Raw genomic sequence first — 25,482 nt, 5'->3', positions numbered from 1 at the left:
GGAGCACAAAATACTCCCCAGGACACAGTGTGGAATAATGGAAAAGGGAAGGAAAGGTAACAGAGATACATATCTCATGAAAGAAAGTGGGAATCTGGGGATCTGGGGGTAGGACATCTGTAGGTAAAATATGAGAATCTGAGAATTTCTACCCAATGCCCTGAGATGGCCCCCTTGTCCCATTCTGCTAGGTTCACTGACCCTGAAGTGCAACCCAGCCCCAACAAATTATGCCAAGGGGGTTACCCTTGGCAGTAGTAGCAATAATCAAATCAGCTAACATCTACATATTGCCATAAGATTTACAGAGCACTTTAAATTATCTCATTTGAACCTTGAAACAACCCTGCGAAGTTTATATTGCAGGTATTGTCCCCATTTTACAGATGAAGAAATTGAGGCTAAAACAGGTTAATGAGACTTTGGGGATATATCAGTATGAAATCAATCTATAGGTATCAGTGAAAAAAATAAGGCTACAGTAGTCAGACTGAGAGGAATCAGATTAGGGGCATCTGAGTGGGGGGAAAAATGAAGCTCTGAAGGTGTTAGAGGAAGAAAAGCAAGTTTTGGAGCCTCCATGGGGAAATAAAGCTGCAGGTACATTGGAGTGAAAAAAAGCAAGATTTTAGACTCCATGTGATATAGGGCATTTCGCCTGGTGATCTTTCCAAAATCTAATTTCCTTCATGGCCTCTTATTCACACACACAAAAATGTTCCCCTATCCGCTAGCCTTTTAGGCTGACTTCTCTGGATTATGGGGTGGGTAGGTAGGAAACAAGGGATGACTCAGAGTCAGAGGTAAACACTCTCCAACAACAGACACACTGAACTGTTAAATACCCTAATACTACCACTCTCATCTACTAATACCCTAACACTTTTCAGACATGAAAAACTCAGACACTCATACCAAAAACATGTTAATACTCCAGACAGTACAAATCCTAGTTCCCCGATAAGCATCAGGACTCCAGGTGAAAAAAACCTTACATTCCACTGAGGGAGGGGCTAACTGCAGCAAAAGGGAGGAAAGTTAGACCTCAAGAAATACTTCCTCTTGGAAGAAGTGAGGGAAAGGCATATAAACTTGTCAGCCTAATAGGGATTCCTATTTCTCTCCCATCCTTTCTCTCTCCTCCCCTTCCCCATAGTCCCTGGCCTAGGCCTGAAAATAAGTAGAGGCAGGACAAAACTAGTTGAAGCAAATGTGTGTACATGTGGGGAGGTGTGTGTGTGTGAAATGAGTGGTCCATGAATAAGGGGAAGGTAATCTCATGAGTGCTCATTCCTGTGCCCTTAATCCCATCTCCTTGTCCCACCCACCCCACCCCCAAATTTACAAAATAACCTAAGGAGTCAGGAAAAGAGGAAAGTGGAATGAGATAAGGAATGGGCCATTAGAGGTGAGAGGAGGTAAGGCATGGCTAAGCCTTGCAGTAGAATACTGGGGGAAGGAAGGGAACATGTTATGGACTGGGGGATATAAAACAGACTTAGGAAGAGAGACAGAGATAGTAAGTACCCCTTGGGAAAGAAATACCATGAGATGATAATTGGATATGGACCAGAGAAATAGATAAGCATGATAAGGGAAGACAATCAAGGGAAGAAAGAGGGGAATAGGAGGGGATTAAGAAGATGGGACAGATATAAGGGAGACACCAGGTGGAGGAGGGATATAAGGAACGGACACCAGGAGAGGGGACAGATATAGGGGATGGACATAAAAGGGGACTAATATAAGGGATGTACACCATATGGGGGGGGACAGACATAAGTGATGGACACTAAGGGTGGGACAGGGACTGAATATAGGGAAGTGAAGGGAGGAGGGATGTTGGTGGTGAAATGGAAATAAGGTAGGACTCCAATTCTATCTCATTGGTTAGGGACTTGGGGAGGAGGGGGAGGCCCAGTTCCCCACCTCCTAGTCTTGCTTGCTCCCTCCCCCCCATCTGGCCCTCCCTCTGCCCTGGTCTTCCCCCTCCCCCAGCCCACCTTCCCTCCCCACTCTTTCCTCCCTCCATCTGGCCCCTCCATCACTCCCTTTCCCCCCCTCCCCCTCCTCCATCTGGCCTCTTCTTCTCTCCCTTCATCCTCCAGCCCTATCTACCTGGTTCTCACCCCTCTTTTCCGTCTTCATCCCTCTACCCCGTCATCATACTGTCCTCTCCTTTTTCCCCATCCCTATCTTCCTATTTCCCCCCTTCTCTCTTCCTTCTCCATCTCCATGTCCCTCCCCTTTCTTAATACCCCCATATTCCTATATCTGTTCTCCCCTATACCTTTCCCTTATGTGTCTCCTCTACTTCTTCATCCCTTCATCTTATTTCTTCTCAATATTCTTCCAAGGCCTGCTTTTCTTATCCCCCTAATCCCCTCATCGCTCCAGCCTCCATTTACACCCCCTTTCCCAGTTCCCCCCCACGCCAGACTCTCCGGCCTCTTCTTTCACCCTCTCTCCCCTTCGTTCCCCCTCACCCAGGCCTCCTCTCTCCTCCGCCCCCTGCCCCTCCCCCTCCCCCTCCCCCTCCTGATGCTCCCCCCCTCCCCCCACCTCGTACCTCTGAAGGGGGCATAGGACATCGCGGGGATGCTCCCCCGATGGATGGAGGCTCGAGACCTGCTCATCAGGCCTGGGGGGGAGGGGGCGGGGGGGACAGGGGAGAAGGAGAAGAGAGAGAGAGGGGGAGAGAGAGAGAGAGGGGGAGAAGGAGGAGGAGGAGAGAGGAGGAGAGAGGAGCAGAGAGGAGCAGAGAGGAGGAGAGAGGAGGAGGAGGAGGAGAAAAGGAGCCAACAGCAGCGGCAGCAGCAGAGAGAGAGGGGGGCGGGGGAACAGAGAAGAGAGAGCAGGAGGAGGAGGAGATGCACTGCAGCCCCCACCCCTACCCAGACAGAATCAAAGACAGGGACCCCTGACTCAGAAATGGGAGATGCCAAATAAAGAGACCCCAGACCCAGAGAGGGGGATGTCATGCAAAGAGACCCCAGACCCAGTGAAAGATAGGTAAGAGAAACCTGAAGAAAGATAGGTAAGGGAATCCAGATCTGGAGAGATATCTAAGATGGAAAGACCCCAGACCCAGAGGGAGAACTAAGAAAGAAAGATCTCAGACCCAGTGGATGAGATCTAAGAGACATCAGACCCAGAGATTTCAGAGATCTCTAAAACTGAGACTTAGGACCTAGGAGGAGATCTGACAGAGATCTAAGAGACCCAGCCCCTCAGATGCAAAGAGAAATTTCAGAGACAGACATTCTAGACTCAAAACAGATTCTAGATTCAGGATGAGATGGGTTCCCCTGACACAGATCCCTCCCAACCAAGAGAGACCTTATTAACTCAATGAGATGCCTAACCCAAGAGAGACCCCAAACCCAAAGAAAGTTTTTAGAGAAAAAGACTTGAGACTAAGCAACATATTAGAGACCCCATCATTTGGGGATAGGAAGCTTTTTTCTCTGCTGCTGCTTCCACCTCTCATCTAACTTGGCCCCCTGTCTCCATTTTTGGGTCATGAGATGTGCCTGGGCCCAAGGGAAAGAATGTAGGGCAGTCCCTGGATCCATAGGGTACAGGGTAGGTTAGAGACCCAGAGCAGGGCAGGGTAAAGAGAGGGTAGCCTGAGTAGGTGGAGTTCAAGAAGGATAGGGTTGGAGGATGTGCTGAACCACCGTATCACCCATGTCTCCTTCATATGTGATCTCTCCAATATCTTCTCTTCCCTTTTCCACTAATGTCCACAAAGTTGTAGTCTAGTTCAAATGGCACCTCTGTGCCTTCCCAACTTCCTGTGGTTCACAAAGTTCACAAAATGTCAGGGCTAGAGAGAATCTTAGAGATTGCAGATAAGGAAACTGAGGCACATTGAGGTAGGCCTTGCCCAGTGACTTGTTCAACATCACATGCCTAATTTGTTGTTCAGTCTCATATCTGACTCTTTGTGACCTCATGACAGTCCATGGGGTTTCCTTGGCAAAGATTCTGGAGTTGTTTGCCATTTCCTTCTCCAGTGGATTACTTTTTGTCAGCTAGGGCTGACTATCATCATGACAAGGCAGTGATCCATAAGGCAAATAGGGGTTAAGTGATTTGCCCAGGGTCACACGCCTGGAAAGTGTCTGAGGATGGATTTTAACTCAGGTCTTCCTGGCTCCAAGCCCAGTGCTCTATCCACTGGACCACCTAGCTGTGCCACATTGCAAATAAGGAGCTCTAATTCCAAGCTAGACATTCTGACTCCAAGGCCAATGATTTCCATTTTCTTAAATTATATCTTCGTAGTTCTTCCTCTGCCTCTGTCATTACCTTGTATCACAATTTATTTGTGTGCATCTTATTCCCTCCTACTAGATTTAAACTTCTTGAGTGCAGGAGTATGGTTTTTCATCTTTCTATCCATAGCATCCAAAAGTATCAAAATTGATGCTTAATATTTGTTGACCTTAATTTATTTGAACTGAATTGTATTTATCTCTTACTAGACTGTAAGCTCCTTAAAATCGCTAAGTATGAAGATTATCTTTATCTTCTTTGTGCCTAGCAGTACCTATACTACATAGGTGCTACCAGTGTTTACACCATGCCAAGAAACTTTGGGAAGAAATTCTCTTAAGGGATGAGTTTTATGACACTCAGAGAAGGCAAGTGACTTGCAGAGGGTCACACAGCTAGTGTCATAGGCTATATTTGAACCCAGGTCCAAATTTCACTATCCACTACATCATATTGCTTCTGTTTCATGCACATCATCATCATAGCTAGCATTTATATAGTGATTTAAGATTTGCAATATCTCCGATATTATCAATATCTCATCTTACAGATGAAGAAACAGACTGAGAGAAGTGATTTGCCCAAGTTCATACAGTAAATGGCAGGTAGAATTTGAACCATCTTCCTGACTCAAGGTGCTATCCATGCACCTCGGCTTATATTTAAGAGTTAAAGTATTTTTCTCACAGTAACCCTGTTAAGTAGGTTGTAGAAGTGTTATCTTTTTATAAGTAAGGAAAGTTAGACTCAAAGAGGTTGACTTGTTCAAGATCACAATAGATTACAGAGGCAGGATGGGAACTCAAGTCTTTTGGGTCCAAGTCCACTGCTCTTTCTACCGTCAAACATATAACAGACACTTTAAAATATTAGTCTTCAACTAATTCTGAAATTCTGGCTATACTGTGAAAGACAGCACGAACCCCATTTCTCATCACTTTGTGTCACGTAGAATTTACGAGTTCTGAATGCTTCCAAAGCCTTTCTATTCCTCTCTTTCCCCCTTATATTCTCTTTGGACTTCTCCACTTCACCCTGTTTAATTATTCTCTCGCTAGCACTAGGCAGTTGAGTTTCTCCTGGGTCACACTTAGAGTTACAATCAAAAGTACTTGGGAGCTCAACCTTTTTAAGTTTACAGATTAGGAAAATGAGGCCAAAGTCACACAGCCCCCAAGATGGAACGCTACAACCGTCTCTTTACCAAAGGTCTAACTCCTCATTACGATTCGGCTTCTCCTTACTTCATCAGCCTAATATCACTCTATGGACAATTTTACTAATTGTTAGTGGAAAAGGGGAGCACCACCAGCAAGTTCCACTCTATACTTAACATCAAGATGAAACCACACTCACCAACCCAACACTGACGCAGTGACTGGGAGGAGTTTTCTGCCTATATCGCTCCGCCCCAAGCCCATGGCACGTGGTATGAGGAACTGTATTAGGATTGGCCAGCTTCCATCTCGCGCGGAAGTCCTACTTTGGCTGTGAACAACATCTTGCCCTCCCCTTCCTTCCCCTCCCCTAGGACTGTCCTCGTCATCCTCCAGCCTCCTACATCACGTGACGGGAGAAGACCGCAACGAGTCTAGCTTTTGGGCAAATGATTTTTAACGGTCATTCAGAGGCGGAGGTGGGGATGGCACGTGTCCATGGATTCTGTTCCTAATTGTCTAGTTCTTCCCCTTCCGTCCCATCGACTAGCTCTTCTTGGGGGCGGGGGTAAATCGAAAACACTGGACCTCTGGGATTGGGGGTGGGGGCGGTAAACGAGGTGCTTCCTTTGTCACGTGGTATGGTGAGGGTTCGGGCCTTCTTGTCACGTGGTCGCCATACAGGTACGCTTTCTCTGGTTTTTCTGTGCTAGGTTCTGGGACGTTTTCCTCCCGTTCAGTGACGTGACCTTTGACCCTGACCCCCTACCTTTGCCCACGTAGGCTGCATGTTGGTGAGGCGGGGCCCCCAAGTCTGGCTCGGCGGAGTGGTGAGTGACGACCCCCACCCCCTTCGGAAGATAACTGAACCTGCCCACCCGGCCTCCAGATCGATCTTCTACCCTCCCCTCCCCTTCTGGGCAAGAGTCTGTGCCTCTTAGCCCCTGTGACCCCTAGCCTAGGGTCTTCGTTCTGCATCCGTGATAACCGGGGAGCGAGGAGGGAGAGGGTGCTACCCACATCTAGATTCCTTGGTTTGGAGTGGACATAAGTTCCGGGGTCCTCAAGCCAGGCTGGGGCTTAGGAGCTGGGGCTCATCCTTTCATCGCGACCCCCCTCCCCAGGCTGCATTGTTCCTGGCCTTTCTGTGCATGCAGTCGCTGCTCTCCACGTACCCCTACCTACGGCTGCTCCCTCGAGCTATCTCCATGGCCACACGGCCTCCCGAAGCCTCAGTCCCCGCTCCCACTGGTTCGGACTACGTCGCTGGCTCTGTCTCAGTCGTCTTTGTCACCTGCCCCAATGACAAGATCGCCAAGACTATTGCCAGGTTGGGGGTTGGGGAGGAAGGAGGGAAGGGGTCAGAGCATTAGGGGAAGGAGGAGGAAAGTTGGAGGGGCAGTTGAGGGGCTCTTTAGTTACTACTTCCTTTCGAGCCTTTGGGGTAGAGGGTGTTGGAAGCAAAGAGGATCAGCTGCGAACTGAGCTCCGTTTATTTCCAGGGCTGTGGTGGAGAAGCGACTGGCTGCCTGTGTCAATTTAATACCTCAGATTACATCTATGTAAGTCATGGGAAAGTGTGTGGAGATATTTCCTAGGGAGAGTGTGTATCTCCTCTCCCCAGTAACTCATCCTTTTGGTGTCTTTCAGTTATGAATGGAAAGGAAAGATTGAGGAAGACAGTGAGGTGATGATGGTGAGACCTTACCCCTTCCAGCTCTTTCCTGGTAATTATTTTAGCTCCTGCTCTTCCTATCCAGTTTCCTGATCTAGTTCTCTCTCCTTCAGATGATGAAGACTCAGACTGCCTTGGCACCACCCTTGACAGAATTTATTCGGTGAGAATATCAGGATTAGCTTTTTGGTGGGAGTGGGAGATGAGTCCTGGATGTATTTGCAGGAGGATGAGGAAATACTGCTCAACTCTTGTTGACCTTTCCTGTTCCTCTAGTTCTGTTCACCCATATGAAGTGGTAGAAGTCATTACATTACCTGTGCAACAGGGGAACCTTCCATACCTTCACTGGGTAAAAGATAGCACCACTCATCAATGATGACTCTATTTTGATGACTTCTGAGCCTACTCTGATACCTCAGACTAACTTCTATACTTTCTCTGTCTCTCACTTTCTCTAATAAACCCTATGCCCAGAATGCTGCCTCTTGACCACTTATTACATGTATCGTTTTTATGAGTATTCATTGAGGGTACAGTGGTAAGCCCCAACCCATTCCATCCATTTTTCCTCTTTATTAAGATGATTCAAGTTTCTGAAGGGTATATTTATCTTTATTTCCAACCATACAGAGCCCAGGATTCCCTATTCTATCCCCCTCCCCTTCCCCTAAGGGGTTAAATAACTTTTAAAAATATAAAAAAAGCTGTAACAAAATATCACGAGAAATGGGAAAAAGGCTGTAGGGTCAGGAATCATGAAGGGGTGGTTGAGGAAGAAAGGGGCCTCTCCCCACCTGACTCCAGCCTGGGTGGTAGGGAAGGACCCCCACCCCAGACCACCCCCCCAGGTACATCCCAGCTGCAGGTGAGGTCAGAAGTCAGGGTGTGAAAGTGCCTGTTGTATGTATGTGAATAAGGGCTAGGGAGAGGAAGAGCAATCAGCTCCTCCTTTTAGAAGATGCCTCCCCCACCCCACTCCACAAGGTACTGCACAGAGCCATCAGGTCGAACCCTCCGAGCCAGCACACGGACAGGGTCTCCTCGGGACAGGTACCCAGCCCCTACCCGGGTTCCCACACCAGCTCCAGGAGATAAGCCACGACATAGAGGGGAGGGACCCTGGGGAGCTGATCTTCGGGAGGGAACAGGAGAGGGGCCTGGGGATGAAGATGATGTTGAGTGGGGAACGCTCCTTGGGGAATCTGAAGGGAAACCAGCAACTTGAAGGTCCAGGGGTGACCTATAGAAAAAAAAGGGTAAAAGCAGATTTATCCTACTTGGAACAGAGAAAATATTTTTTCTTATAGAGGAAAACAATATTGGAATCACACGTAGATATTCAGGGATTAAAATATATAGGAAGAGAAAGGGGAAGACACCAGAGAGTTTGAGGGAAGGGGGAATTACAAGCACATAGGATGGGGGGTCCTCACCTGTCTGGGGGGTCTCCATCCCCAGGGGTTCCTGCAGTGCTGGCCGAGGGGTGGAAGGAGGCGAACATCCGGATAGGGCTGCTGGAGTTGTGTGGGGTGGGGTCACTTGGGGAGGATGGGACCCACCTCCCCATAGCAGAATAAAGATTCAAAGGGAAGACTGAAGCCCAAACACTGCCCTCCTCCCAACCAATATGGATAGGTGAGGGAGTTGCTCAAAGTCTCCCCTGGACTACTATCTATGGGGTTGATGGGGGTGGTGTGTGCTTGGGTAAGGTTCCAGGGAGTTATAATTGGGGAAGAGGGAAGACTCACCTGGGCAGGCAGCGGGCATCCGTGGGCCGGAAATTGTAGCCACTGCTGCCCTGGTAGCTCTGGTTAGGGCTGGAGGGAGGTGAAGACACTGAAGCCTGGAAAGGGAGTGGGGAGAGAAATACTCTTAAAAGGGTACTGCGACCCTCACATAACCAATTAACTTTTTTTTTTTTTTGGGCTAGGCAATAGGATTAAGTGACTTGCCCAGGGTCACACGGCTATTAAGTGTTATATGTCTGAGACCAGATTTGAACTCAGGTCCTCCTGACTTCAGGGCCGGTGCTCTATCCACTGCGACACCTAGCTGCTCCAACCAATTAACTGTTATTAACAATGATAACTGATATCTACATTTTGGCATAACATTTTCAAAGTAATTTTCATTATCTCATTTGAGCATCACAGTAACCCTACTGTGGAGGTAGTGCAGCTATTATCACCCTCATTTTACAGAAAAAAAGACACCGAAGGTCAGAGAAGGAAAATGACAAGCCTGTGGTCACATGTGTGGCAAATTATCAGAAACATGATTTGAACCCAAGTTCAAATCCTGACCCAAATCTAGCATACTACTATATAACTGCTACGTCTTCCCTAACTCACTTCTAGTTGTCCCACATCCCTTTTACCTGCAGCGCCCTCCGAAGACGTGCCCGCTCCCTCTGCTCCCTGGGCTCTGGCCGATCCCGACCCTCCTGGGGTTCCCCCAGCTCTTCTTCCTTCCCCTTTGGTGATTTCTTCTTCCGAGGCTCTGGCTCCAGTCGCCGACGCTTCCCCAGGGGGCGTGAGACCCCCACCCCCGGGCCCTGCCCTGAAGGGAAGCTGTAAGAGGCCTCCTTACCCCCCCAGCCCCCTCCTGAAAACCCCCAGAGGTACATTTTCCCCAGATAAATCCCAGAAAGTGCTTCCCACCCCCCCTGGGCCAGTGACCTGGTGTGTGCTCCATCTCCAGTGGGGGGTTCCACAGGGGGAGGAGTCCGAGCATGGAGCCCAAACAGACATTTCCGTTTCTTTATCTCTTTCCCAGAGATAAACCTAAGGGTGGAGGGAAAATAGCAGTAAGACAGAAAAGACACATTGGCCTGCCATGTTGCTCCTCCCAGAGATGCAACTTTTCTCCATTTGCAGCTAAGGTTCTCTTCAGTTGCTTAATATCCCATACCTCTATTTCATTCTTCTGTGGACCCCGAAGTGCACTGCCCCACCCCACACTGTCACTTACCGGTCCTTGTGGCTGTTTAGGGCAGAGAGAAGTTGAGAGGAACGCTCTCCTTTAGGGGTATCTGAGAGCTGGAGGAGAAGAGAGCAGGTTAATAGTTGCAATAAAATCCTCTCTCAGCATTTCTTCCCCCTTGTCCCACTCAAATAGCACCCCCTCCCCCCTACCTCCCCCAGGAGTAAGCTGTCCCAGTTCTCTGAAGTGAATGGCAGGATCTCTCGGTCAAAGTCAAAATATTTCTTCTTACAGCAAACACTGAGGTGATAGAGGACAAGATGTGCAACATCCACCCTAGAGAAATATAGGGCCACAGTTATGTGGGTATGAGGAACAAATGCCACCTTCTGTGCACTTTTAATGCTATTGTCTTCCCTGAGATTATCTCCAATTTATTCTGCCTCCATCTAGTTCATCTAACGTTGTTTGTACTTTGCCTCCCCCATCAGACTGTGAGCTCCTTGAGGGTAAGGACTTTCCATCCCCAGCCTTAAGGCCAGAGCCTGGCCCAGAGGAGTCATAACACCAGAATTTGTTGACGTGAAGGTTGGCAATAGACACGGAGTCTCAACGAATTCCCCTGGCCTAGCTCACCATCGCAGCTGAAGTCTTTTGACACTTTCAGGTCCCCCTCGGCAGACACAACACTCAAACTCGTAGAACCTAGAAATTAGCAATGAATAAAGTAGTAGAGAAGTAACCAAGATATGGGAGGGAGAAAAGGGGGTGGGAAAAGAAGCTGAAGCCTGGATCATGGACAAACATTAAAGAATTAGCCTCCATCCCCCCTCAGTGCCCTACAACCCCCGTGTCCCACCCCCACCCCACCCCGTCTGTGTCCTGAGGCTCACCTGTCCCCATACAAGAGGGGTTTGCTCAGACACTGAGTGCAAGCCTCGTGAAACCACTGGAGGCAACTCCGACATTGCAGCATCTTTAGATTCCACCTGAGAGACAGTACCAAGTGAGGCCTGCAGCTGCTCTGCTTCCATGACCCTATCACTTGCCATTGCTTCCACTACTACAGCTGGGTTCCCTTCCCCAAAATCCCTAGCACCCACCTTGACTCACTGGCATCACCCCCCTCCAGGAAGCCTCCCCATTCCTTCCCTCCTTTTAGTGACTCACTCCCCAGGGCCCCCGCAGTAACAGTAGCTCTGTTGCCGGTTGCTCAGGTGTCCTGCATCCCAGTCCAGCCCCTTCAGCCCATATGGCAGAGACAACTTCATCCCCAGCATTGCCCGTGCATAAGGCCCCTTCTTCAGGGCACCTCCCCTCTGCAGGGACAGACACATTGAGATAGTGTGGTGGTGATGAAAGAGAAGAGTTAGTTACAGCTTGGGGACTGGATGGGAAGTGAATGTATAGAGAGAGGTCAGTGGTTATCTACCATCAAGAGGAGTGATCCCTGTACCTTAGTGGCGATTGCAAAGACACACTGTCTGCAGACCCAAGGGGATGGGCCATCTCCTTCTCCAGGGGCTGGGGCTCTTGGAATGTGGCAATCCTGGTGATACGCTGAGGGGTGAGAAAAGGGATCATGGAGGGTTGAGGGTGAAGTATTGGGAAGAATGACTAGGGGGAAAAGATTCAGGATTACTGGGATAGGAAAAGGGGAAAGAAGGGAAATTACGGAAAGGAAATCACAGAAATAGGCTGTGGAGGTGTGATACCCCAAAAGGCTAGGAGAGGTCAAATGTTATTCCTTACCATGTCGACATTTCTCACAGCTGACCAGCCGGTTCCCAGGGACCACAGACTCAGATCGACAGACACAGCACAGCAGCTCTTCTCCGGGGAGGGCAGCTATGAAGCAGAACAGGAAAAAGCTCTGAGGCTCTAGCCTCAGTCAAGCTTCTGGTCCCCCAGTCCTTGCTTCCTTTTAGGGACCAAACTCCCTTGCGTCTCACCAGGGCTAATGTCTTTCCATAGAACAAGAAACTGGGAATCATCTTCAAACTGGACTAGACAGACCTCCCGAGCACTATCCACCTGGGAGAGGGAAAAGGGGGTGAATGCTGAGAAATGGACAGAGTTCATCTAAGTCAAGAGGATGGAAAGGGAATGCTAAAGTTAATGTTGCAGGAAAAAAGTGGGGTTAAGGTTGAGGTCAGAGGTTTAGATCTCACCTTCTTGATAGTGCCCAGGTAAAGGAGTCCATCGGTCCATCTGGCCAGAACATCTTGCCCCTCCCAAAGCCGGGGTCTGGTACCTGGGGTAGGGGCTGGGGAAGTGGGCTCCCAGGGTTGGGGGGCAGCAGAGCGGCTCAGCCGGGAGGGCTGCGCCATTGCATCCTGGGGAGCCTGGCAGGAAAAGGGGGGAGAGTTACCTCCCCCCACCCCCAATAGCATCCACCTTTCCCTGCTTGGCTCCCCTAAGGGGACTCAAGTATTCAAGATCCCAGCTTTCTCATTGCTCTCCCCCAGTTCAATATCACAGGATTTAGGATTATAGACAGAGGGAGCAGACACCTGATTCTCTAGTCTCCCACCCCCAAGATAACTCCAGGGATTGGTTCTCCCAGGGAGTTTCTCTCTTGGTTCAAGGATTTTAAGAGGATGATGGATTGGAGAAAGAGAGGCCTCCCCTTAGATCCTAGTCCCACCCCTACATCCTGGCTGGCTTCATCTTGGAATTTCCCTGTCCAGAGATGTCAGAGTTCAGACAACCTGCTTTTCGAGGGAGGGGGGTCCTCAGTAATGAGATTCTCTCCAATCCATTCTGAAGACTCTTCCTATTCCTGGATGATCTTGAGTCCCCCCTCAAATTTGAGGTTCTCTAACCCAGGGCTGGGGGGTGGGGTGGGGTGGATAACTTCCCCGTGTACCCAGGGAGGGGGGCGTGTCCCGGTCCCAATCTCTACTCCCCGAGATGGGGCAAACCCGGAGGTGACATCAGGCAGCCCCCTTGAGAAAGGGGGTCTCTGCATGCATGTGACTGGAGAGGTAGGGTGGGGGGGAGCCAAAGGGGGGCTCCCTTTCCTCACCTAGCGCCAACGCCTCTGGGGGGGCCCTCCCCGGACCGGACTCCCCCCTCCCCTTCCTCCTTCGGGGGCCCCCCCGCCCTCCCCGCCTCCTCCTTACCGGTGACAGCTGCGGCCGCCGGGGAGCTGGGGAGGGGGAGCCGTGGGGGGGCCGGGGCGGGGGCCGAGATGTCCAGGCGTCCGGAGGAGGGGGCAGACAGAAGCTGGGGGGGTCCCCAGGCCCGGCCCCTCCGTCCCGGCTGCTCTGGGGCGTATGACGCAGCAGCCAAAGCAGCGGCGGCGGCGGCGGCGGCAGCAGCAGGAGGAGGGAAGGGGGGGGGAGGGAGGGAGGAGGGGAGGAGGGAGGGAGGGGGGAGGGACGGACTGGCTGGGGGGGGAGGCCTGGGAGGGAGGGAGGAGCTGGGGGGAGGGGCGGGAACCACCTCACCCCACCCCCTACTCCTCCCGGGAGGGCCACGCGGGGTGGGGTGGGGCTGGATGCACGCCCTCCTCCCAGGACCTAGGCGCCGAGGCCGACGGGGAATCCCTCCGAGTGGCCCCGGCCCGCCCCCGGCGGCAGGGAATCCCTGCTCCGCTCCAGCCCCGGCCCCGCCCCCACCGCGGCCTCAGCGCCTCGTGCCACAATCCGAAATTGCCCGAGCGCCGCCCCCACCGGTCCATTCCCGCACCTTTGCCCCCCCGCCCTTGCCCCCCCAATTGCCCCGAGCCCCGCCCCCTTTCCCCTCCGGTTTCGCCCACCCAGCCTCCCCCGCCAGGGCGCATGCGCGGATCCACCTCCCTTCCCCACCTTTCCGCTCCGACCCCTCGCGCGGCACCTGCGGAACTGGAGCTCCCCCTTCTCCCCGCCGGGGCGGGGCCGTTGGGGACTGGCGCAGCGTTCGCCTATCTGCTTCCCTAGGCCCAGGAGGGCGGTAGGCGCGGGGCAGTAAGGAAGTAGGAGGGCCGAGGGCCGAAGTGGGGCTGTCGGACAATTGCCGGGGCCGGGGGCGTTAACGCAGACAGAGCCAATGAAAAGGAAGCGGGGCGGGGCTCGGGCCGTTTGAATGGGGCGCTCCAGCGGGAGCTCGCTGGCGGGTCTTCGGGAGCGGGCGTTGAGTCATCCCGGAGCCCGCTCAGCCCTGCCCACCGAGGCTTAGGCCGCAGCTGCCCAGCCCAGAACGCGCCGCGGAGCCGCGGATGACCCATTCGAACGGTGGGGAAAGGCGGGATGAGATGCCCGGGCCGCTCTCCAAGCCCCGGCGACACCACAGACCCTCAGGAAAAGGGATCCCGGTCCATATGCTCGGCCTCTCACCCCAGCTTTCCAGAAAAAAACTTCCCGAGAAAGTGGAGAAAGAAAGCAATTTCTAGAGGGATCTTTGCTTTGTTTTCTACACTGCCTTCATTTCCAAATACATTTCTACTTAGGCATCGGCTTCTTGAAGAACAAAGTGACAACAATTCAACAAAAGTAACCAATGCATAAAATTACTCTGACAACACGTGCTAAGATAACTTTATTTTGTAATTTATGGTTATATTAACCTAGTTATATAATGCCAGTTGCCACTCTAATGAATTACAAATACCACCTTTTACACATACATAAAAACCACATACACACAGGACACAAAGACTGGTCCTTCTATTTCTTGTTAGCTCGTGCAGTGCCAATAACACACTGGTTTACCTGGAAGGGGAAAAGAGATGCCTGTGTCAGCACCAGAACAATTCCTTGGGACAGATACAATCCTTCTCAAACTCCTTCCAAGGAAATCTGGAAGCAGGTGCCCAGATACCCTAGCCCTGGCAGAGGGGCTATAGTGAGCCCTGGTAGGCAACCTAGGCAAAAGCAAAGTGGCCCTTCAAAGAGCCAGGGACTGACAGGACAGAAGTCAAAAATAAACAATTAGTGTGTCCTAGCCTATGGTCCAAAATGGGAGATGTACCTACCTTGGAGGCAAATCGCAGCGAGTTGAGGGACTCTGAGAAGTTTTCTTCCAATGGGGAGATATTCACAAACATAAGCCTAGGTGGGAGATGGGGTTCAGCACAAAGGCAACATTCCTATGACATTTATCCCTCCCTTGTCCACACCTGTTAGTGTTGCTTATAGCTAGTCCTCAAATTCCTTCCATCCTTAACACCCTGGTGTATCAGTTGCTATTCCCATTACTCCCAGCCCAACTCACATTTTGGCACTGCCCCTTAGAGAATTCTGCAGCAGGTACGTGAGCTTGCTGTTCCGGTATGGCACATGTGGCTCCTGGGGTGTGGGGGAGGTGGCATTAAAATGGGACAAGTCAGTATTTTAAAATTTCAGAACAAATGGCTCAGCTATGATCTCCCTTATCCCTACCTTATTGCTCAGGGCCATGATGACAAGGCCCAGAGTAGAGAGGCTGCTGTTGATGGCCTGGGTCTCCTTCAGTCTTTCTCGATCTCCAGGGCCAGTGGACAAGCCCGAGTCCAGTCTTTCACTCCCAGCCAGGTCCACTAGATTGAGAGGGGCTACACAGTGTAAGTTCTGCCCCATGTGCTTTCCTGAAATCTGCAGCTGGAACACACTGTGGCTTCGTGAAGACTGTTCATTTTGTGTTGTTCGAGCCACTGCCCGATTCTGACGAGCCAGATGGAGCAGGGACTCCACCTGAATTCGGAGAGTAAGATTGTCATTGTCAGCATCTTCTCAGTGAGCACACATATACTCTTTCCCCAGCTCTGGGTTTCTGTAGAACAAACATTCCCCCACTTCCAGTACCTTGCACCTAATCCGACAACTTCCCACAGCCTCAAATCTTTCCTATATCCCCGCACCCCACCTCCAACTCCATCTCCCCACTTCCCAGTCTCCTCTCTTGTCCCTTGAGCTTATCCCCATCTGTCTACCTCGATCCCTACCTCCTCTTCGCAGGAAACGGGGACATATTGGGCATTGGTGACAATAAGTTCCTTACTTCCAGGACCAGCCAGTCGAATCTCATACTCAACCCCCTGGCACTTCTGGGCCCCACCCACACAGGCCAACAGGTCCCTGATGGTTTCGTTATAGATCTCCACATAGCTAGCCACAAAAGTATAGCTCCAGCCTTGGGCCTCCAGCTTCCGGGCTACTGAAAACAGATGCCTTACAGCTCGTGGGATCAGCCCCTCAACTTGAGGATCTCCCCCTGGCCCTCCTTCCATCGTGAATGTCTTGCCACTGCCTGTTTGGCCATAGGCAAAGATGCACACAGGGTAACCATCCAAGGCTGACTGCACAAGCAGGGAGACTTCTTCAAACACCTCGTTCTGTTTGCTTCCTGGTAGGAACACTCTGTCAAAGGAGAAGTCATATCGGACAGGAGGACCTGGTAGCCCTCCTATGATGCTACACCGGTCTTCAGGTGGCCGAGTAAGGCTGAGTCGAGTGGAAGGTTCGGAGGCCCCATTGGGCCCAGGAGGAAAGAGGATGAGGCCAGGAGGTGGCGTGGGCTCTCCAGGTAGGGCAGGGCGGACTCGGCAAAAGACCCGGATGTTACCCTTGAGCTCTTGTAGCTGGTTGTGAAGATACCGACGCTCCATCTCAAGACCATGCAGATGCTCTGTCCTCTCAGCCAACAAGACTGCCTGGGCTGTGATCTCTGCCTGACTCTTGGCCAGGGCTGCCATTGATTCCTGGAGTTGTGCCTGGCATAGAACAGAGATGGAAGAGAGAAAGTGGGGTCAGGAAGTGTGGAAGAAAGTATCAGGACTGGCCACTGTGACAGGGAACGGTGTAACTGGTGGGGAGGGAATGAAGATAGAGATTAGAATAAGGAAGAGATGCAGAAGGAGGAATGAAGATGGGGTAAGGCACATCAGGAAAGCAGATATAGATAGAATGGAAGAAAGGGGATGAGGAGAAAATCACAGATGGCAAGAAAGAAGAGAGAAAATGAAATCAAAATCGAGTTGAAAGAAACTGCATGAGGCAAGGGAAACTATACACAGAAATTCCTTGAAAGATGCAGGGTCAAAACTGAGAAGAGGGGCCCGTAGCTCAGATGAAAAACCTGAGAGGGGAAGGCACACCCCAAACCACAAGTAAAAGGAAGAAAGTCAAACATCCCCCAGAGGAGGGTTAGCAAGAACTCCATGTGAACGTGTATAGGATGATGCTTTGTCCACCCAACTGTCACTCACCTCCTGTACCTCTAGCCTAGCAGCCAGGTTCCTTCGTTCCTCTTGCAAATGTAACTGCTCATCTTGCATCGACTGAACGAGGCTTTCCTGAGTATGCAGACGTTCCTCCAGCTCCTGGACCCGGGCACTCAACTTCCCCAGCTCCAGCTGGTCTTGCTTAGCTTGGGCCCGAGCCTCAGTCAGCTCCCCAATCAACACCTTGTTCTCAGCCTCCAGAGTTTTGGCTTGTTGCTCAGCTTGCCCAAACTGGCTCTTTAGTTCCCGATTCTCCTTAGTTAGAACCTCAGTCTGTACTTGGCAGGCACTGAACTCCTTACGTAAGTCACACAGCTGTCCTTTCACATCCCAGGCTGGACGCTTGCTAGGTCCCTTCTTTGCTGTTGTAGGGGACACTCCTGATACTAGGAATGGGAAAGAGGAGCAAGGTGAGTGAAAACTCTAGCTCCATTCTCTTCTCCTTTCAGTGAGTAACATCATTGCCTCCCATTCCCTCCTTCTTATCTCATAGGGGAGACAGAAATGGGCTAAAAGTTTTTGTAGAGCACTCAGTACATCTGCTATTCCCTCTACAAGTGTCCATTGCCTAACCTGAAGGATTAGATTAGTCACCTACCAGGTTTTGGTGCAGAGACGGCAGAGACTGGCTTTCTACTCTTCACATCTGTACAAAAATAAGAGATAATAATTTCAACAACATCAATTAATTTGGAGCTGGTAGTGACTAACTCTCTCATTTTACAGAGAAAACTAAGGTCTTAAGTACCTTGCCTAAGTTCACCTAAGTCATAAGCTGCAGAGCTGGGATCAAGCCCAGATTCACAGAAAGCCAAATACCTCCATCATTCTTCCCTTTCCAACTTATGCTCCTTTCCCTGAGATTTTTCTGGTGATGCCTACTCACCTGTGGTGGCAGCTGTAGTATGCCAGGGTCCTGTTTTCAGGGGAGCCTTCTGGGCTGTGAGGAGATAAGGAAGAAAATGACAGGGAGCATCCTCAGGGCAGTTTCTATACTAGAAAGAATATGAGAGCCAGCCTAGGGTTGACCTCATGTTCTAAAGAGATAATGTACCCATTCCTCTCAGATCTGTTCATCTCCTACTGCACATACAACCTAACACAAAATTACTCTAGCCATGTAATGATATGAAATAGGGAAGATGAAATTTTGGATTCCTTTGTCATTTGTCAAACATACAGGTGTTTATTTACCTGCTTCCTGTTTTTTTGCCCTTGGCATAGTGGCCACAGTGGAGACCCTGGGACGAGAGACAGCAATAGTTACTGCTGTTCCAGGACCTCGAATCCGCTTCTGAGGAAAGAAAGAGGATAGGGGTTTTTTTTAATTTTTTTAATTTTTAATTAATTTATTTTAAATTATCAGCAATCACTTCCATAAGCTTTTGAGTTTTAAATTTTTCTCTCCCTCCCTCCCCACCTCCCTCCCCAAGATGGTGCACAATCTGATATAGGCTATACATATACATTCCTATTAAACATATTTTCACATTAGTGATGTTGTAGGTAAGAATTAGAACCAATAGGAGGAACCATCAGAAAGAGGAAACAAAACACAAGAGAAAAAAAAAATAGCAAACAGTATGCATCGATCTGCATTCTAACTCCATAGTTCTTTCTTTGGATGTGGATAGTGTTTTCCATCATGAGGCCTTTGGAGATGTCTTAAATCCTTATATTGCTGAGAAGGGTTAAGTCTATCAATATTAGTCATGGCACAACATGGCTGTTACTGCGTACAATGTTCTCCTGGCTCTGCTCATTTCACTCAGCATCAGACTATACAAATGAAAGGATAGTTTTAATGTATAACCTATATCATATCGTTTACTGTACTGTCTCAGGAAAGGGAAAGGTGGGGGAGGGAGAGAGAAAATTTGGAACTCAAAATTAAAAAAAAAAAAGAAAGTTAAAAATTGTCTTTAACTGGGGAAAAAAACAAAATATATATATAAAAAAAGGAAGGATAGTTTTAGAGAAGAGAACCTCTTCCCACTCACCACCTCTTTGGGCTCCCCACTCTTCCCAATTAACCCAGTTCTCTCCTCTCCCTTCCCTGGCTCCCACAAATCTATAGTCCATCTCACCTTCTCCGGCTCAGGGGCATTTTCTTTATCTAGTTTTCTCTTTGCACCAAGGCGTAGCACAGGCAATCGAGAAGATGAAGCCTTATCTGGGGGCATCTTCAATTCTATGTTCCCCTTTTCCATCAGTGATAACTTCTGTAAGAAAAAAGAAGCCACTCAGACCTCCTGGTTTCCCTGTCATCCCCACATTTTTATTTCCTGACTGCCTCACATTTATCTTAACTGCCTCCCTACACCCCCCTTTTGTTATCAGCAGCAAATATCTACTGAAAGCTTACTAGACGCAGAACAGTGTACTGGGCAGCCTGGACATAAAAATTATGAGACTCTGTCGTCCAGGAGCTTATGATTTACTTAGGGAAGTAGGACAGATATATTGAAGCATATTCTGGTTTTCTTTCCCTTTTTATACATGTATTCTCTTTAATTCAGCTACTCTGTTCTCACTAGATATCATAATACACACCTTCACATCTTGTATTAATTTCACAGGATAGACAACAAGTGCTACAAGAGTTCAGAAGAAAGAATCATCAAACTCGAAGGCACTTAAGGAAGGCCGAATGAAGGAAACAAGAAATGGAGTGGGCCTCGCAGGGCATTCCAGGTAAGGGGCAAATGTAGGAAGTAAAAATAAACACCATACAGGGGAAATTAGTAAACCAGTTTGGTTAGAGCAGAGTAGCAGGGTAGTAGCTTTAAATAAGATAGTTGAGGTATGATAAAAGCAGAATCTCCAGAGTTGTAGGAGGGTCGAGGCCACATAGGCCAGTCTAATATCTGAACAGGAATTCCCTCTACAACATCCCTAGCAAGTGGTTCTCCACTCAACCATTTCAAGTGATGGGATGGATGAAGAGAAACTACCTCCTTGGGAGGCTTGTTCTATTTTTATTTTTTTTACATTTTAAAGGTTAAAAAAGCTTTTTCTTACACTAAGCCAAAATGAACTTTCTTCTGTAATGTTTACCTACCACTCTTACTTCTGTCCTCTGGGGTTAAAAAAAAAAAGTTTAATCCCTCTTCTGTGTGACAGTTCTTCACAATGCACTAAATGGTTATTAAATTAAGTCAGCTTTCATGTCCACCCCCAAATCTTTTCCTCTCCAGGGTAAACATTCCTGTTTCTTTCAACTAATCATTATATGGAAAGGCCTCCAATATTTTCACCATCCTGGTTGTCCTGCTCTGGGCAAACTCGAATTTGTCAATGTTCCCAAAATGTAGAACCCCTAACTAGACACAAAACTCCAAATATAGGGCTAGAATACATACGTGGTAGCAATGGCTAAAAGTGCAGAGGTAGATTCATGTTTGATATAAGATAAAACTTCCTAACAATTCTAACTAAAATGGGATGCCTCGGGTGGTAAATTTCCCTTCATTAGGATTCTTGGAGCAGAAGTTTGATAGCAAAAATTCCTGTTTAGATATGGATTGGACAATATGGCCTCTGAGATCCCTTACAATTAATTCACTTGTTCTTAATGTTGTACATCTATTGATGCAGTCTAGATTCACATTAGTTTTCTTTCTCTTGCAATATTACACTGTAAAAAAAAAACATTGAACTGGCAGGCTGCTAAAACAATCAGATTATAAAGGTACTGAATGTGAGGTTGAAGAGTTTGGAGTTTTAACTTGCAGACACAAAGGGAATCTACTAGATGTTTTTGAGTAGAGGCCAATATTTACCAAAGAATATGCTAGGAAAGTTAACTTAACAGTATCAAGGATTAGAGGGAGAAAGAACTGCTAGGAACCAACTGTAATAATTTGGGTATAAAATGAATGGGCTAGACCTAAGGTTGTTAGCAGTAGGAATAGAAAAGGATAGGAAAACAAGCATATTTATTCAGCTCCTACTATGCACTGAGACATGATGCTAATTATTTACACATATCTCATTTGATTGGTTCTCTTCTTCCAAGGCCCCTTTCTTGATTCAGTGCTGATAGAGAAAGGACCATTGGTTGGGAAAAAGATCACAGTGCAAGATGAATACATCATCCTATTCTCTCATGATAATGAAAAGAGAAAGGCTAGCGAACTTCTCAAAAATATTAACATAATCAACTTCTCATCCTTTGAGCAAAGTTTAACTGGAACAAATTTGTAATCCACACGTAGTTGGCTTCTCCAAACCATCCAGCTTGCTTTAGTCAGGAGTGTGTACAATGAAGGTTTCAATACAGTCCAAATTTAAACTGAATAGTAACAGGTTTATTTTGTATGTATATATAAAGTATTTTGTAGATGAAAAAGTCTATATTAGAAATGATACTGTTATGAAGGAACTAAAGAGTTATTCTTCCAACTATAAATAAAGGATACAGTGACGCCCTCTCCCCCCAATTCCCCTTAGGTGGGAAAGGATCTTTAAGAAACCCCACATACAGCCTTTTTCCTTTAGATTTCAGAGGTCCTCTACTATATAGTATTTGTTGCTTGCTAGAGCTATTATTAAAAACTAGGAGGGGAACCAGATTTTTAGAAGTCTAGACATCATATTATATGAGTTCCAGTAGAAGTAATTTGATGTGCTATATCTGAAGAAAAGAAGATAATGAAGATATATGATAGTTTTCAAATATATGAAAGGCTGAGTAGAGGAAGAAATTCCCTGCAAAAATTATAGGGAGGCAGACTTCAGCTTAAATTGGGAATTGAAGCTGTCTAATAATGAAATGTGCTGTCACAGTTAAAATGGACAATATTAGGGATTTCTCCAATGGATGGAAAGTTGGACACCTATGTTTCCATCATGTACCACTTCATCTTCTCCACAACACAAATTAATCCCATGGGCTGAAACCTAAGTTGTATTGTGCTTAGGACACCTTGGTCCTGTTCTAATAAGAAAGAAATTTGTACTACAGCATATGTCCTAGCGTCATATATATCTTCATATGTTAACAGCCCTCTCTTCCCCATTCCAAATCAGAGGGAAGAAGTTCTAAATTAGGAGCCTGAACACCTGAGTTCATCTCCTGACCCGGATGTTTGTCACCTGTAAAACCTCAGGCAAGTCACTTAACCACTATTTTCTCATTTGTAAAATGAGGGCCTAAACAAACTGAGGTCACTTCTAATTCTACATATGGGATGCAGTTTGCAGGGTGAGGTGCCATCTTAAAGACCACAGAGAAGGACCTATGATCTAGAACTGGAAAGGATCCTGGTGGCCACGTAATCCAACTCCTTCCTTCAACAGAAGAGAACAAGGAGACCCAGAGAGAGTAAGTCACTTGTCTGAAGTCACACACTGGCGGCAGAAAAGCAAGCATTGGATTCAAAAGTGAAATCAACACGCATTTATTAAGCACCTTCTACGTGTCAGCACTGTGCTCAAGACTGGAGATACAAAGAAAGCCACCCCAGCACCCCTCCCACCCCCTATTTTTTAATTTAAAAAAAATCATTTCTCCGATTCCAGTTTCAGCTCTCTTCTCCCAAATGATAAGTAGGCTGTTAGGGGAAAGAAAAAGATAAATGTTCCCTTTCTACCAAGGACACCGAGAGAGCGGGTATACATGTGTATACACACACACACACACACACACACACACACACACACACACACGCACACACACACACAGGTCGTGGGGGATGCAACTGGACAGTTTGCAATTTCTGCAGAGACCCACCTAGGACAGCTGAGACCAACACCCCCCCCCCCACACACACACACTCGGGTCCGGTGGGATCCCCTGCGGACTCTCCGAAGGTACGGGCCGGCGGGGGAGGAGGGGAAGGGTGATGAAAGGGACAGGGATTTGGGAAAGGCAGGGGCTGATCTGCCCGGGGCAGGCCCCCGGCGGGGGCTTCCACGAGCCCCTGTGGACCCTCCCCGCACCGTCCCGCGCGGGGAGTCGCGAGTCGCGGGCCCATTCACTCACCAGCTGCTCCTACTCCGGTTCCGTCAAGTCCAGGGAAGGCACCGGAGGGGAGAGGGGGCAGGCCGGGCAGGGGCGGGGCGAGGCGGAGAGGATTCCCCCTCCTACCACTCAACAATACACATTCTAGGACCCCCAAGAAAATCTCCCCAGGTCCCAGCCTCCCACACAGTCCGCAGGCGTCGGCGCCGCTTGACCTTTTTAAATTCAAATCTGCGACTCTCCAGCCAACCAAACCCCATCGGCAGCTTGTGGCCAATCATAGATCCCCGCCTCTACCCCTACACCAATGGCAGCGTCTCTCTGGCCATTTTTCCCCTCCCCCAAGGCTGGAGGACACTCCTCCTTCGGTCCTGAGGAACTGGCCCCCTAGGCTTTCCCAGGGTCCTTCTGTTTTCCGTTAGGAACCACTCCTCACCCCACCCGCTCGATGCTCCGCCTTCTCCACCGCCTCACCCCACCACCGCGACCGCGGGCTTTCAAGTGCATGCGCAGACCTAGGAAGGATCTGCGGGCGGACCAATGGCGGAAGTAATGGGTCGGCGATAGCAAGGTGCCCCCACCCCCACCCCCTCGAAGGACGGGGCGTGACCTCGCGGCTCTCCGAGCCAAAACAATGAAAAGCTTTAGCTTTCTGATCCGGGTAGAGTGATCTAGCTTTCACTACCTCTGGGAGCTCCCGGTACTGACGTGTACTTGGCGGTGCAGTTCGTAGTCGGAGAGCTGCTTACGGGTGCCGAGAGGGCAGTGACTTGCCCAAGGTCACAAGGCAGAACTTGAACTCTGGTGTATCAGAACCTGGAGATAGGGTCGCTAGGCGCTGTCCTAACACTGCCTGTCTAAATCAAACAAATTAGGTTCGGTAATGGGTGGGCGTGTGACGTCACTGGCTCCTATGCTGTTAGAGCCGTCCTTGATAGTCACCTAACCACATCTAACATCTAACCCCAACCCTTTAATTTTCTTTTTTCCTCCCAACATTCATTTTTTAAAATAATATTGCGAGTTCCAAATTTTTCTCCCTCCCTCCCCTCCCTTCGGTGATGTAGGTTATACATGTGCGATCATGTTTAAACATATTTCCACATTAGTCATGTTGTGAAAGAAGAAACAGAACAAAAGGGAAAAACAACGAAAAAAAAAATACACACACACAAAAAGTGAAAATAGTATGCTTCGATCTGCTTCCAGAGTCCATCAGTTCTTAATCTGGATGTGGATATCATTTTTCAACACCTTTCATTTTCATAATAATAATTAACAGCTAACGTTTATGTGCCATCCACTGTACTAAGCACTTTACAATTGCTACCTAATTTTTATCCTCACAATAACCCTGGAACGTAGGTGCTATTACTATCATCCCCATTTTATAGATGAGGAAACAGGCAAATAGAGGTTAAGTGACTTGCCCAGGGTCACACAGGTTGTAAGCGTCTGAGGCTAGTTTTGAAATCAGGTCTTCCTGACTCCAGGCCCAGGCCCACTGCCACCTAGCTGCTCCCTTTTAGGAAGAAAACCCAGACCCAGAGAGAGCATAGTGGGCATTTAATAAGTATTTATTGAATTTGCCCAACTATCACACAGCTAGTTAGTGCCTTAAGAGCTACCACTGGGTGCAATGGTGCTCTTTCCCAGGGCACTAATGTGGTGGGTATGAGGGTGAAACCTATCAGGGGTGTGCTGGTAAATGTTTAATAAATGTTTTTGAATGAGAAAAAAATACTGTATAACACCCATTTAAGTTTCATCTGCATTATTAACATTTACTTCATCACTTTCTTAAATCTAGACAATCAACAAGACATTAAGTCAAACCTTGATTTGCAACCTTTGCTGATTTCTGGGGTTCAAATGCTCACACTGAGAATTTAACAATAGGCTCTTCCCATCCACCACTCTGACCTGGCTCCAGCACACTCCTGGCTTCCCAGGGTAACTGAGTCTGCAAACATCATGTTGTGGTAATTCACCAGCTGGCTTATCCCTTCAAAGGGCTCAAGTGCCCTGGTCCACCCCCAACCCCTTACTCAAGGTCCCTTCCTTGTGCTAGGTCGACTTCCTCCCTAATTTGGGGGGGCAAGGGTCTAAATGCCCTTGAATTTCAGCCCAAGTGCACTCCCTTCCCCAAACTGTCCTCTGTACTGTCATGGTCACGTCCATCTCATTGTAGTAATTATCTCTCAGTTGAATAAACAAGACTAGAGGCCATGTCTCCTAAACCCCCTTTCCTCTAGTGTTCCTTTCCAATATATTTTGCTGCCTCCAACATCTAAGC

The 25,482-nt window shown here is 48.6% G+C and overlaps 4 protein-coding genes across 14 annotated transcripts in view; 1 reads left to right on the top strand and 3 right to left on the bottom strand.

Moving 5' to 3' along the window:
- The window catches only part of SYNGAP1 (synaptic Ras GTPase activating protein 1), a 32,887-nt gene extending 30,296 nt beyond the window's left edge, over positions 1 to 2,591 (bottom strand). The window contains exon 1 of the mRNA XM_027876488.1: positions 2,570 to 2,591. Within this exon, the coding sequence (XP_027732289.1) occupies positions 2,570 to 2,591 (22 nt within the window). The remainder of the gene's footprint in view (positions 1 to 2,569) is intronic.
- Positions 2,592 to 5,808: 3,217 nt separating this feature from the next.
- CUTA (cutA divalent cation tolerance homolog) lies at positions 5,809 to 7,592 on the top strand. 6 transcript variants are annotated; one of them, XM_027876383.1, is made up of 7 exons: positions 5,809 to 5,917; positions 6,152 to 6,268; positions 6,596 to 6,768; positions 6,941 to 7,000; positions 7,089 to 7,134; positions 7,227 to 7,276; positions 7,390 to 7,592. In XM_027876383.1, the coding sequence occupies exons 2-7, from the start codon at positions 6,227 to 6,229 to the stop codon at positions 7,490 to 7,492; spliced, it is 474 nt and encodes a 157-aa protein (XP_027732184.1). In that variant the 5' UTR covers positions 5,809 to 5,917; positions 6,152 to 6,226; the 3' UTR covers positions 7,493 to 7,592. The 6 variants fall into 6 exon arrangements, with proteins under 6 accessions (XP_027732184.1, XP_027732181.1, XP_027732183.1 ...); XM_027876380.1 differs by having other exon boundaries at positions 6,563 to 6,768; XM_027876382.1 differs by having other exon boundaries at positions 5,838 to 5,917; positions 6,222 to 6,268; positions 6,563 to 6,768.
- A 114-nt stretch (positions 7,593 to 7,706) lies between these two features.
- On the bottom strand, positions 7,707 to 13,255 carry PHF1 (PHD finger protein 1). 4 transcript variants are annotated; one of them, XM_027876376.1, is made up of 15 exons: positions 13,164 to 13,255; positions 12,210 to 12,383; positions 11,991 to 12,072; positions 11,791 to 11,886; positions 11,495 to 11,598; positions 11,209 to 11,357; positions 10,932 to 11,027; positions 10,675 to 10,743; positions 10,251 to 10,374; positions 10,087 to 10,154; positions 9,795 to 9,899; positions 9,494 to 9,686; positions 8,865 to 8,959; positions 8,550 to 8,630; positions 7,707 to 8,356 (listed from the first exon to the last, which is right to left on the bottom strand). In XM_027876376.1, exons 2-15 carry the CDS (start codon positions 12,366 to 12,368, stop codon positions 8,068 to 8,070), a joined length of 1,710 nt encoding a protein of 569 aa, XP_027732177.1. In that variant the 5' UTR covers positions 12,369 to 12,383; positions 13,164 to 13,255; the 3' UTR covers positions 7,707 to 8,067. The 4 variants fall into 4 exon arrangements, with proteins under 4 accessions (XP_027732177.1, XP_027732176.1, XP_027732175.1 ...); XM_027876375.1 differs by lacking the exon at positions 13,164 to 13,255 and having other exon boundaries at positions 8,550 to 8,627; positions 12,210 to 12,869; XM_027876374.1 differs by lacking the exon at positions 13,164 to 13,255 and having other exon boundaries at positions 12,210 to 12,864.
- Positions 13,256 to 14,546: 1,291 nt separating this feature from the next.
- Positions 14,547 to 23,971, bottom strand: KIFC1 (kinesin family member C1). 3 transcript variants are annotated; one of them, XM_027876372.1, is made up of 11 exons: positions 23,872 to 23,971; positions 19,309 to 19,443; positions 18,416 to 18,515; positions 18,108 to 18,161; positions 17,820 to 17,867; positions 17,207 to 17,607; positions 15,944 to 16,711; positions 15,402 to 15,692; positions 15,235 to 15,308; positions 14,996 to 15,071; positions 14,547 to 14,732 (listed from the first exon to the last, which is right to left on the bottom strand). In XM_027876372.1, the coding sequence occupies exons 2-11, from the start codon at positions 19,429 to 19,431 to the stop codon at positions 14,688 to 14,690; spliced, it is 1,980 nt and encodes a 659-aa protein (XP_027732173.1). In that variant the 5' UTR covers positions 19,432 to 19,443; positions 23,872 to 23,971; the 3' UTR covers positions 14,547 to 14,687. The 3 variants fall into 3 exon arrangements, with proteins under 3 accessions (XP_027732173.1, XP_027732172.1, XP_027732174.1); XM_027876371.1 differs by lacking the exon at positions 23,872 to 23,971 and adding an exon at positions 23,208 to 23,396; XM_027876373.1 differs by lacking the exon at positions 23,872 to 23,971 and adding an exon at positions 23,208 to 23,396 and having other exon boundaries at positions 16,328 to 16,711.
- Positions 23,972 to 25,482: the final 1,511 nt, after the last annotated feature.

This window comes from Vombatus ursinus, unplaced genomic scaffold, assembly GCF_900497805.2.
Source record: "Vombatus ursinus unplaced genomic scaffold, bare-nosed wombat genome assembly UNPS02014811.1, whole genome shotgun sequence".
Taxonomy (NCBI): Eukaryota; Metazoa; Chordata; class Mammalia; order Diprotodontia; family Vombatidae; genus Vombatus; species Vombatus ursinus.
This window is presented reverse-complemented; position numbering and strand designations above follow the sequence as displayed.

Coding starts and splice junctions, on each gene's coding strand:
- KIFC1 (XM_027876372.1), bottom strand. CDS start 19,431: ATGGAAAAGGGGAACATAGAATTGAAGATGCCCCCAGATAAGGCTTCA. Junction 18,516..19,308: donor ATGCCCCTGAGCCGGAGAAG/GTGAGATGGACT, acceptor TTCTTTCCTCAG/AAGCGGATTCGAGGTCCTGG. Junction 14,733..14,995: donor CGCTGCGATTTGCCTCCAAG/GTAGGTACATCT, acceptor TTCCCCTTCCAG/GTAAACCAGTGTGTTATTGG.
- CUTA (XM_027876378.1), top strand. CDS start 6,080: ATGGTGAGGGTTCGGGCCTTCTTGTCACGTGGTCGCCATACAG. Junction 6,269..6,562: donor AAGTCTGGCTCGGCGGAGTG/GTGAGTGACGAC, acceptor CCCCCTCCCCAG/GCTGCATTGTTCCTGGCCTT. Junction 7,277..7,389: donor CCCTTGACAGAATTTATTCG/GTGAGAATATCA, acceptor CTGTTCCTCTAG/TTCTGTTCACCCATATGAAG.
- PHF1 (XM_027876374.1), bottom strand. CDS start 12,431: ATGCTATTGGGGGTGGGGGGAGGTAACTCTCCCCCCTTTTCCTGCCAG. Junction 10,375..10,674: donor AAAAGACTTCAGCTGCGATG/GTGAGCTAGGCC, acceptor ATATTTCTCTAG/GGTGGATGTTGCACATCTTG. Junction 8,357..8,549: donor GATGGAGACCCCCCAGACAG/GTGAGGACCCCC, acceptor TTTTTTCTATAG/GTCACCCCTGGACCTTCAAG.